This window comes from Artemia franciscana, chromosome 6, assembly GCF_032884065.1.
Source record: "Artemia franciscana chromosome 6, ASM3288406v1, whole genome shotgun sequence".
Taxonomy (NCBI): Eukaryota; Metazoa; Arthropoda; class Branchiopoda; order Anostraca; family Artemiidae; genus Artemia; species Artemia franciscana.
Window position 1 is genome coordinate 27,607,191 of NC_088868.1, and position 13,033 is coordinate 27,620,223.

General features: G+C 35.9%; 1 protein-coding gene across 1 annotated transcript in view; it reads left to right on the forward strand.

Moving 5' to 3' along the window:
• Positions 1 to 13,033, forward strand: part of LOC136028268 (protein VAC14 homolog) — a 130,441-nt gene that overhangs the window by 58,783 nt on the left and 58,625 nt on the right. Inside the window, exon 7 of the mRNA XM_065706003.1 lies at positions 1,955 to 2,077. Coding sequence (XP_065562075.1) covers positions 1,955 to 2,077 — 123 coding nt within the window. The remainder of the gene's footprint in view (positions 1 to 1,954; positions 2,078 to 13,033) is intronic.

Here is a 13,033-nt window from a genome sequence, read left to right on the forward strand (position 1 = left end):
CTCAATGACACTGGATCCGATCGGGATTTAAAACAAGAGATCTGAGTTACGAGGCCCTTCTAAATGTGAAATTTCATTAAGATCCGATCATTCCTTCGTAAGTTAAAAATATCTCATTTTTTCTAATTCTTCAGAATTACCCTCCCCCCTCAACTCTCCCAAAGAGAGCGGATCAGTTCCGGTTATATCAATCACGTATCTAGGACTTGTGCTTGATTTTCCCACCAAGTTTCATCCCAATCCCTCCACTCTAAGGGTTTTCCAAGATTTTACGTTTGCCCCTCCAACTCCCCCCAATGTCACCGGATCCGGTTGGGATTTAAAATAAGAGCTCTGAGGCAGGATATTCTTCTAAATACCAAATTTCATTAAGATCCGGTCACCTATTCGTAAGTTAAAAATACCTCATTTTTTGGCAGGCAAAATTGGAGGGCAACTAGGACTCCAAAGCCACTTTTTCCCAAAATCGTCCGATCAGAATTTTGAGATAACTGTTTTGTTCAGCATAGTTAAAAGTCCTAATAACGATGTCATTGGAGATAAAATGATCCCCCACAGCCCCCGGGGGAAGGTCTTTAAGTTATACAATTTGACCATTGTTTACGCATTGTATTTGTTATTTTGAAGTATACGTACATTCTTCGGGTGGGAAGGGGAGGATGAATTTTCTGCTGAGGGGATTTTGCACGGGGTGAACTTTACATGGAGAGGGAAGTTTCCAAGAGGGGGTACTATTCAGGGGAATTTTTAAACTGAGAGTATTTGCCAGAATTTCTATACGAAATTTCTGTATATGTCTTGCTGTCTCTTTAGCGATTCAGCTTTACGCGTGGAGGTGTTAAGTGTAATTGTCCGGGAAAAATTTTGCTGACATTGAACAGTCCAGAGGATATTTCCATTGGCAGAGCTGGATTTTTCCGTGCTGGGATTATTTAAAGAAACGATGAGAAACTAATTTTTTTTTTTTTTATCTGAAAGTAAGGAGCAACATTAAAACTTAAAACGAACAGAAATTATTACATATATAGGGGGAGGTGGGTACCCCTCCTCAACATCTCGCTGTCTGCACTATAGTTTAAATTTTGCCTCCATTCTTCAAAAACAACTCCTGAAACACATGGGTCGCTTAATTAGAACAATAAGTAGCTCTCATTAAAGTGCCGAAGAACTTTAGCATGAAGAGCGAGGTCTTGAGGAAGGGGCAACCCGCTCATATATGTAATAATTTCTGTTCCTTTTAAGTTTTAATGTTGCTCCTTGCTTTCAGTTGAATTTTTTTTTTATTTAATTCAGTTGTAAGAGCAGAAGTAGTAACAGTAGTAGCCATTAAAGTTTCAACTTAATACCCTCAGTGGTTCTTGAGATATTGCTGAGATGTCTTATTGGCAACCAGCATGCAAACAGTTCCTTTCGATTTAGTTCTAAAGCAACATTTTTTTAAAGTATACTGGGCAAATTGCATAACAATGGGAGTTGACACACCCAGTAACCCTAGAGACATAGTTACTGGACCATTGAACTATGCTGAACGTAATGACTATCTTTTAATTTTGACTTGATATGTTTGGAAAATGAATCGGCTCGAGAGGAGGGCTGTTTGCCTACCAATCCCGTTTGACTCTTAAAAAAGGCACTAGAACATTTAATTTTCCCTTGTGAACCGAAAATTAGTTTTACCGTAAATTTGATAAAACCAATTATCTTCGTTACTATGAAAACAAATTGAGACTTTTCCTTTTATTTTTTTCGCGCAACGAGAAATCTGACTATGATATCCGAGATAACTCATCACAAGATTGGAAATCTTATTTTTCTTGACATAAGTATCTTGTGGATCCTCACCATTTGTGAGAACTCTGGATTTTCTCCAAAAAATTAGAACGCTCAATTCAGTCTAGCTGACTGACTAATCGTCCGACTTTACCGTGCGTCTGATTTTGCTCTTTTTTTGTAGCTGCAAAGGAAGATGCAATGGAAGTGGAACAGAATTTGTTGAAACTCGTTCCTGCAGAATCAGAGGTGTCAATAGATACAGTTACGAGAAAATTGAATCTTCCATCAACTACAAATTTGGAAGGTATTATATGCTGCCATTTACTTGTTCTCGTTCTTTTTGTTTCTTTATTTTCGTGTTCTCTTCTTTTCTTGTTTCATTCTCTTGTTTTTCTTATTTTTCTTCTTTTTTTCCATTTTTCTTTTTTTATTATGTGATTAACAACGGTGGTTGTATTAATGTGATGTCGGGCATCGTTGTACCAGTTTATGATGTCGTAAATAAGTGATGTAAATACTGCCATAAATGGGAAATGTCATCCATGAGGAGAGTGACAGAGCATAAGTACAAAGGGAGACTTTAACCTAATAAGACAGAAGTAAACATCAATATCTTCTCTGTCTGTTAAACAAAATATACATATAGTTGTATATTTTGTTGTAACATAGTGTCATGTGACATAGTTGTGACATATTTTCAAAATTAAACACCAAACAGAAAAATAGAACATCTGTTTTTATGAAGAATCGAAAAGGCTGAAGGATTAAAATGAAAAGAAAAACAAACAAAGAAGAGACAGAACATCGCCAATTTGATTCTACAGCTCCGTAAATCTTATTATATCACCAGCTGTAGATTTTTCCAGTTTGAAGTAACTTTTTAAGGAATGAATCTCCCCACTCTTCCCAGAATTGATTCTAAGATTTGAACTATTTGATTTCGCTTATGTTTGTCTCTGGTTTAATGTAGCTCTTTACTCTCCTTTGAAAAACTTTTTTTGAGGAAAGTTGACTCAAAAATAAATTATATAGAAAGAATAATCGTAGAGAGCTAGAAAAAGCTTGATTCTATCGTAAACTAAAGTTTTTAGAGAGGCTTTTTTAATGTCAAAAAAAGTAATCTCCCTTTTAAAGGAGGAATCTCCGCTTCCTTCCGAGAATTTGTCAAAAGATCCTTCAAGAAAATTTAAAACAGAGACCTAAAAATATAGTTTTTGTGTTTTACCCCACTCCCCTCCCTAGAGAGAAAAATCATTTTTATGGTTGGATAAAGTGTTAAGTTGTTGATTACAGAAAAAATTGACTTGAATATGATCATTAATCCCAAAATTTTATGTAATTCTGATCCTAGAATTCCCTCTCTACTATCATTTTCAAACCTCCTCCCTGCACAAAATTGGAACTTAGCTATTCAAAATAAAATAGTCCATGCAATCTTCACAAATCCCAGAGAGGGAATAAATGCTCTAAGCAAAATGACAAATTCTTTTGGAATAATGAAAGGTAAAAAGGCTTTACATGCATATTTATCTCTTGTATTCTCAACTAAGGTTGTTTATATATCTGTTATTGATGTCCCTGTATCGCTGCTGTATCCCTAGAGTCAAGCGTATATGAGATTGGGTACTGGTTTTAATCCTTTTATTTATTACTACACACTTGACGAGCCTTTGAGTTGGACGCTATAGATCTTCCAAGAACCTTCAAGGATGGGGGAACGGGACTGTATTGGACAATCCTTTGAAGATCTGAAGTAATCTAAAAATAAACTTTTCTAGCCAATATTCTTTTAGGATACTTGCTGAAAATGGCATATAATAGAAAAATGTTCCAAAACAGTACAAATACCTTTGGAAGTAAAAGTGAAACAGATTTAATGTATCAGACAATAAGTTTGGTTATGTTAGTGGTAGGTATATGCGACATTGAGTCCCAGACCATATCTTCCAACCTGTCTCTTTGTCTGTAAGCCTAATTAATATGCCTAAGCGATTACATTCTGTTTCTTAAGTGTCTCATTTCGGGGTCATGTGCGTCAAGTCTTACCTCCGTCGTGCTCAGGGCTCGTTGGCCTTTAGGAATACGATTATTTCTCACTTGACCTTTTTTTTCTCAGCGCGTGTCCTTAGATTTAGGTTACCATGGGCTAGAGTTCGTTCTTTACTAGATTGCGGTGGATGCTGCAACCATGATATTCTTATTTTTTCTACAGAACAACAACACATTCAATAATCAGTCAAAAGATTCGGTTATGTTTATGGTAGGTAAATGTAGCCTTGAGTCACTAACGATGTCTTCCAATCTGTCAGATGTCTTTCTGAGTCTGCTTTTTTTTTGCCTTGGAGTTCACATCTGGATTTTATATCTCTGTATCAAGTCTTGCATTCGATGTCATCAGGGTTCGTTGGTATTTGGGTGTTAAATTTTCCCTTCCGTGATTTTTTTTTAAACCTGCTCTTAAACTTGCGTTTACTATAGGCTAGAGTTCGTTCTTTACTATCGATGTGCTTAGGGTTCGACATCCATTAGGCATACAATTCTTCATCACTTGACCTTTTTTTTCAAAACTCCTTTTGAATTCTCAGTTATTATGGGCTAGAGTTAGTGCTTTAAGCTAGAGTAGGCATAAGAATCTTCCTCACTTGATTTTTATTTTTAACGTGTTCTTAAACTGGTGTTTATTATGGGGAAGAGTTTGTTCTTTACTATCGATGTCCCTAGGGTTCGATGTCCATTAGGCGTACAATTTGTCATCACTTGCCTTTTTTTTAAACTCCTTTTTAAATTCTCAGTTACTATGGTCTAGAGTTAGAGCTTTAAGCTTGAGTAGGCATATAAATATTCTTTACTTGAATTTTTTGAACGTGTTCTTAAACTTGTGTTTACTATGGGCTAGAGTTCGTTCTTTATTATCGATTTCCTTGGGGTTCGATGTCCATTAGGCATACAATTCTTCATCACTTAAGCTTTTTTCAAAAACTTCTTTTTGAATTATCAGTTACTATGGGCTAGAGTTAGAGCTTTAAGCTAAATTAGTTATGAAAATCTTCTTCTCTGTATTTTTATATTTAGTGTTCTTAAACTTGTGTTTACTATGGGCTAGAGTTCGTTCTTTACTATCGATGTTCTTAGGCTCAATATCCATTAACCATACAATTCTTCATTACTTAACCTTTTTTTTAAAAACTGCTTTTTGGAATTCTCAGTTACTGTGGGCTAGAGTTAGAGCTTTGAGATAAAGTAGGCTTAAGAATCTTCTTCACTTGATTTTTGTTTTAAAGTGTTCTTAAACTTGTGTTTACTATGGGCTAGAGTTCGTCCTTTACTATTGATGTCCTTAGGGCTTGATATCTATTAGCCATACAATCCTTCATCACTTGACCTTTTTTCAAAGCCTCTTTTTGAATTCTCTGTCACTATGGGCTAGAGTTAGAGCTTTAAGCTCGATTAGGCATAACAATCTTCCTCATTTGATTTTTTTAACGTGTTCTTAAACTTATTTCTACTATGGGCTAGAATTCGCTCTTTACTATCGATGTCCGTTAGGCATACAGTTCTTCATGACTTGACTTTTTTCTCAAAACTCCTTTTTGAATTTTCAGTTACTATGGGCTAGAGTTAGAGTTTTAAGCTGGATTAGCCAAATAAGTCTTCTTCACTTGAATTTTATTTAAAAAGTGTTCTTAAACTTGTATTTCAATGGGTCAGAGTTCGTTCTTTATTATCGATGTCCTTGGGGTTCGATGTCAATTAGGCATACAGTTCTTGATCACTTGACCTTTTTTTTTCAAAAACTTCTTTTTGAATTCTCAGTTACTGTGGGCTAGAGCTAGAACTTTAAGCCAGATTAGTTATGAAAATCTTCCTCTCTGTATTTTATTTTTAGTTTCCTTAAACTTTTGTTTACTATGGACTAGAGTTCGTTCTTTACTATCGATGTCCTTAGGCTCGATGTCCATTAGCCAAGCAATTCTTCATCACTTGACCTTTTTTCAAAACTCCTTTTTGGAATTCTCAGTTACTATGGGCTAGAGCTAAAGCTTTAAGTTAGAGTAGGCATAAGAATCATGCCTACTATTATATTATATATTATAGGCTAGAGTTCGTTCTTTACTATCGATGTCCTTATGGCTCATTGTCCATCAGCCATAAAATTCTCCATCACTTGCCCTTTTTTTCAAAACTACTTTTTAAATTCTCAGTTACTATTGGCTAGAATTAGAGCTTTAAGCTAGATTAGGCATAAAAATCTTCCTCACTTGATTTTTCATAAACTTGTTTTTATGGCACTTGGTATTAACCAAGTGACATATAGCAATCGCAAATTCTGTCGGTCTGTCTGTCTGTCGGTTCCGGTTTTGCTACTTTAGGCACTTCCAGGTAAGCTAGAACAATGGAATTTGGCAGGCGTATCAGGGACCGGACCAGATTAAATTAGAAATAGTGATTTCCCGATTTGACCGTCTGGGGGGGGAGTGGAGGGCCGGTTAATTCAGAAAAAATAGAAAAAATGAAGTGTTTTTAACTTACGAGCGGTTGATCATATCTTAATGAAATTTGATATTTGGAAGGATATCGTGCCTCAGAGCTGTTATTTTAAATCCTGACCGGATCTGGTGACATTGGGGGGGGGAGGGAAAAACCTAAAATCTTGGAAACATCTTAGAGTGGAGGGAGCGGGATGAAACTTGGTGGAAAAAATAAGCACAAGTCCTAGATACATGATTGACATAACCGGAACGGATCCGCTCTCTTTGGGGTTGTTCGGGGGGGGGGGAGGATATTTTAAAAAAATTAGGTATTTTTAACTTACGAAAGGGTGATCGGATCTCAATGAAATTTGATATTTAGAAGGGTATCATGTCTCAAAGCTCTTATTTTAAATCCCGACCGGATTTGGTGACATTGGGGGGAGTTTGGAGGGGGACCTAAAATCATGGAAAACGCTTAGATTGGAGGGATCGGGATGAAACTTTGTGGGAAAAATAAGCAGAAGTCTTACATACGTGATTGACATAATTGGAACGGATCCGCTCAATTGGGGGGGGGGGGTAATTCTGAGAAATTAGAAAAAATTACGTATTTTTAACTTACGAAGGAGTGATCGGATCTTCATGAAACTTCATATTTAGAAGGTCCTCGTAACTCAGATCTCTTATTTTAAATCTCAACCGGATCCAGTGTCATTGGGGTTCAGCTGGGGGGGGGGGGCAGAACTCTTAGAAAATACTTAAAGCGGAGAGATCAGGATGAAACTGGATGGGAAGAATGAAAACCTGTCTAAGATACGTGACTGACTTAACCGGACCGGATCTGCTCTCTTTGGTAGAGTTGGGAGGGGGGTAATTCGGAAAAATGAGGTATTTGTTACTTACGAATGGGTGACCAGATATTAATGAAATTTTTATATTTAGAAGGATATTGTGCTTTAGAGCTCTAATTTTAAATTCCAACTAGATCCTGTGACATTGGGGGAAGTTGGAGGGGAAACCGGAATTCTTGGAAAACGTGAAAATTTGGGTATCTTTATCTTACGAATAGGTGATCGGATTTTAATGAAACTTGATATATAGAAGGATCTTATGTCTCAAATGCTTCATTTTCGACTCGAATAGGATCTGGGGACATAGGGGTTGGAGGGGAAAACAGAAGTCTTGGAAAACGCTTAAAGTGGAGAGATCGAGATGAAACTTGATGGGAAGAATAAGCACAAGCTCTAGATACGTGATTGGTATAATTGGAACGGATCCGTTCTCTTTGGAGGAGCTGGGGGTGTTAATTTGGAAAAATTAGAAAAATTGCGGTATTTTTAACTTAAAAATGAGTGACCGGATCTTAATGAAACTTGGTATTTAGAAGGAACTCATGTCTTGGAGCTCTTATGTCTAACCCCGAATAGATCTGTTGACATTTGGGGGAGTAGGAATGGGAATCGGAAATCTTGGAAAACGCTTAGAGTGGAGGAATCGGGATGTAACTTGGTGAGTAGAATAAGCAAATGTTCTAGATACGTGATTGACGTAACCGTACTGGATTCGCTCTCTTTGGGGGAGTTAGGGGGTGGGGTTAAATGGTTTGGCTGGTTTGGTGCTTATGGACGTGCTAGGACGATGAAAATTGGTAGGCGTGTCAAAGAGCTGCACAAATTGACTTGATAAAGTTGTTTTCCCCGATTCGACCATCTGGGGGTTTGAAGGAGAGGAAACATTAGAAAAAATGAGGTATCTATAACTTACGAGTGGGTGATGGGATCTTAATGAATTTTGATATTTAGAAGAACATCGTGACTCAGAGCTCTTATTTTAAATCTCGACCGGCACTAAGCTTCTGATTTTCCTTTTAAAATAATCTATTGATTCTTAGAATTTTGCTAGAGCTCATACCACATGAGCTCTTGGCTCTTGACTGTTCCGGCCTCGTCACAAGTGCCATATGAGCTCTTAGCTCTTGTTATATGGTGCTAATAGTGGTGGGATTATATTCTCATATTTTTACCAGTACAAACTTCCTTAGTTGTTGTTTTTTTCAAGTGGCAAATTGTGTTTGGTTTTACGATAAGTATAAGAAATGCTTTTGCTTTAGATAGATTTTTTTCTTGAATTAATTTCTGCTTCGTTTTTAGAAAATGTATATTGGCTAGTGAAGACAATTACTGTTTTATCCTAGGTATATTGATCTATATTCTTCTTTTATTTTTCCTCGTAGTAAGCAACTTGTTATAATCTAATCTTCTTAAAGGGGTATAAGTGCCATTGACAGTAATAAGTAATTAGATTCAACTACAAGCCAATGTTGTTCTGAAATATAACTCATGATAGATTGAGCCCCTCAAGATTGAAACCTCTCTCGAGGTGAAAAGAGTAGGATTCATCTCTCCGAAGGAAAGGGATCATTTCTTTGTTTTTTATGATAAGACCGAAAGGAAAACTAATAGGAACATATTTCACTCTCCAAAATGAAAAAAGTGGTTAAAACAAGTCTGGTTAAAACAATTAAAACAATCACAAAAGTGGTTAAAACAATTCAGTGGTTTTAAATAAAACCTTCTCATCTAAGGTTGTGGTTGGTTTATTTGCGCATAGAGAGTGTTTTGTAGCCACTCTCCATCTCCCAAATGCTATAAACAGCAAAATGCATGTAGAACAATAGATGATTTTTTCTCTGTAAGACAATGTAATGCAAACTTTAAATGAACATTTCGTCCCTATATCCAAGGGTCATCCTCAGCAAAACAAATGAAAATATATGAAAGAAACTCACATCAAAATACAATCATTAAAACTAAAATCTGATTAAAACATTCTTATTTTAGTTTTAATGATCGTATTTTAATGTGAGTTTCTTTTGTATTTTTTTCATTTGTTTTGCTGAGGACGACCCTTGGATATAGGGTCGAAATACTTGTATTTATTTAAAGTTTGCATTCACATGTCTTATAGAAAAGAATCCACTATTTTTCTACTTGTATTTTATTGTTTGTGTCGGAAAGGCAGTCTGATTGTCGTTTGCTTTCCCAAAAATGCGTTTCAAAACTTGGTATTATGAGCAAAAATTGAATATTTGGGTATATACAAACACCATATTCTCCTGTTTTACCAGCTACAAGTAAGACGGTGAATTTTGCTGATTAAATTGTCGTTTCTACCCACCTGATCGAAATTATGGCCAAATCCTAATAAATTTCATTAGCTACTGCAAGACCACCCGTTAAAAATGCTTCACGCTATTAGAAAGGTAATTATTTTTCTCTTTCTTGGAAAAAAAAAATGTGCTTTCAAAAAGCTGAATGTACAAAATGGCTGAAAACCAACCATTGGTCACTGATCAAATGAATTCCGACTCGTAATTGTAAGAAAATCCAACTAGCGGAAATCAGCTCCTTAAATGCACGTCCCCTTAATGGTGTAAAGTAAGCTATATTGTTTACTGTGCAACAACAGTTTCCATAGATTATTCAAGATCAGGCCAATTTGAGAAAAACGAGTGTACACATCGAGCAAAAATAAAAGCAAAATAAGACAATAACCCATGCACGAGAACATTTACTTAACAAAATTTGAAAAATAAAAAATATTTACATAGAATATTTGAGTTTCCATGTTAAATAATATTAATCTTCGGTAAAATTTGGACAAAAATACGATTATGAAACAGTTGTAAATACAAATCGAGAATTCTCCACTTATACCCCATTGAAAAATGATCTGTTTCCTCCTAATAGATTTATTAATAAATCTATCCTGGACTCGGTAGGACCAGGATAGATAGTGGTTAAGGATCTTATACAAGGATAAGATAGCATTTTAATAAACGGAGTCCTTGTGATTACTGATCTTTTTGCCTCTCTTGTAAAAGCTGGCTTAAATACAAATATAGCCCCAAAAGGTAGTAAATATTAATGGCAATAAAAACAACCAGGTCCAATTACCAGAGTTGATATACAAAGGAAATCTTTATTGCTTAACTCAAATAAAAGGGGAGTTTTTATCTTATTATCAATGAAAAGGTGACGCAACTTATTTCAATAGATTCAGATCTGCTCTGCTGGGATTCAGAAGGGAGTGGACTAAAGCCCAATTTGCGATGGAATCTTAATAATATCAAGATTTAGCTAGTGCTAATTTTAGCCAATTAACATCTGTCTTAGAATTTTTCGGCCAATCAGAAAATTATGTGAAAAATCTGATTGGCTAGGATTAGTATTAGCTAAATTTCTGTATTAGCCAAATCTCATTGCGAATGAGCCTTAAATGAGGAAAGGAGTTATACCTAATAAAAAGATAAATCGTCAAGAGTCTAGGATAACGGAAATCAAAACACATTAGGGTATATATATATATATATATATATATATATATATATATATATATATATATATATATATGTATGCATATTGCCGGGTCCCAGCTCTTGGCAGGCTTCTATATATGAATTCTCCTCGTCGCATGTCTTCTAACCGCAGATTGAACCTTATCTTGATGTCATGACGTCACCACAGGTTTAGTACAGCCACCCTAGTAAAAATACAAATTATTTCTGAAAGTTGTGACCTTTTTAGATCGTCATATATGTATATATATATATATATATATATATATATATACTAGCTGTTGGGGTGGCGCTTCGCGCCACCCCAACACCTAGTTGGTGGGGCGCTTCGCGCCCCCCCAAGCCCCCCGCGCGCGTAAGTCGTTACGCGCCATATTAGTTACGCGCCATTGTAGTTGTGTCCCTGTGTCCCACCTGTGAATAGAGATAGATATAAATATATGTTTTTAACTACGTAAAACATGCGAATATACAACATTCTTCGCTGTCCCATTGTCTGTGCATATAAATAGATTGTCAGGTTTACTGACTCTTGAACATGCAACATATAATTGTCCATGGGAAAAACAATCCGTATTCAGATCTATACCTCATTATTCTAATGATGTGTCCCTGAGTCCCGGTCGTCATTTATATTCCCTGTGTCCCGGTCGTCATTTGTGTCCCGGTGTCCCAGTTTGTAATTTCTCTTTGAGTGTCCCGGTCGTCATTTATATTCCCTGTGTCCCGGTGTCCCGGTCGTCATTTGTGTCCCGGTGTCCCGGTCTGTAATTTCTATTCGAACAATCCCTGTGTCCCGGTCGTCATTTATATATCCCGCCTGTGCCCCGGGCGTCCCCGTTGTAGTTGTGTCCCTGTGTCCCGGTCGTCATTTATATTCCCTGTGTTCCGGTCGTGATTTGTGTCCGGGTGTCCCAGTCTGTAATTTCTCTTTGAGGTTCCCGGTCGTCACTTATATTCCCTCTGTCTCGGTCTAATGACGTCACCGTCAAAGCAAAAATGACGACAACTAATTTCATGACGTCAGTCAACACAGAAACATGACGTCACCTGATCCACAGACAGACAGACAACTTATTTTTATATATATAGATAGATACTAGCTGTTGGGGTGGCGCTTCGCGCCACCCCAACACCTAGTTGGTGGGGGCGCTTCGCGCCCCCCCCAAGCCCCCCCGCGCGCGTAAGTCGTTACGCGCCATATTAGTTACGCGCCATTGTAGTTGTGTCCCTATGTCCCACCTGTGAATATATATATATATATATATATATATGGTTTTAACTACGTAAAACTTGCGAATATACAACATTCTTTGCTGTCCCATTGTCTTTGCATATAAATAGATTGTCAGGTTATCCTCCTGTTTCCCCCGGTGTCCCCGTTGTAGTTGTGTCCCTGTGTCCCGGTCGTCATTTATATTCCCTGTGTCCCGGGTCCCGGTCATCATTTGTATCCCGGTGTCCCGGTCTGTATATACATTCGTTTTTTAGTTTTGTTTTTCTCCTTTATTTTTTTCCTTTTTTTTTCTTTTTTAGCTTATTTAGATTTTTAGATTTTTTAGTTTTTTTTATTAGTTTTTAGTTTTTATTTCTTTTTAGTTTTTTTGTCCCGGTCGTCATTTATATACCCCTGTTTCCCCCGGTGTCCCCGTTGTAGTTGTGTCCCTGTGTCCCGGTCGTTATTTATATTCCCTGTGTCCCGGTCGTCATTTGTATCCCGGTGTACCGGTCTGTATATACATTCGTTTTTTAGTTTTGTTTTTCTCCTTTATTTTTTTCCTTTTTTTTTCTTTTTTAGTTTATTTAGATTTTTAGATTTTTTAGTTTTTTTATTAGTTTTTAGTTTTTTTTTTTTTTAGTTTTTTTGTAGTTTTTACCTTCTTTTTAGTTTTGTTAATTTTTTTTTTACTTGTGTCCTGGTCGTCATTTATACTCCCTGTGTCCCGGTGCTTTGTTGATTGCTAATCGAACATTCCTTTTGTCCTGGTCGCTTTATCTTTGAGTGTCGTCATTTATTTTTTTCTTTTTTAGTTCTTTTAGTTTTTACCTTTTTTAGTTTTTTTTTAGTTTTTAGTTTTTTTAGTTTTTTACCTTTTTTTAGTTTTTTTAGTTTTTTAGCTTTTTTATTTTTTTTATTAGTTTTTAGTTTTTTTGTAGTTTTTGCCTTTTTTTTAGTTTTTTGTCCTGGTCGCTTTCTCTTTGAGTGTCGTCATTTATTAGTTTTTTCCTTTTTTTTTTTAGTTTTTTATTGGTTTTTACCTTTATTTTAGCTTATTTTTCAGTTTTTTCCTTTTTTTTAGTTTTTTTTTATTTTTTATTTTTTTTAGTTTTTTACCTTTTTTTAGTTTTTTTAGTTTTTTTAGTTTTTTAGCTTTTTTACTTTTTTTATTAGTTTTTAGTTTTTTTTTGTAGTTTTTGCCTTTTTTTAGTT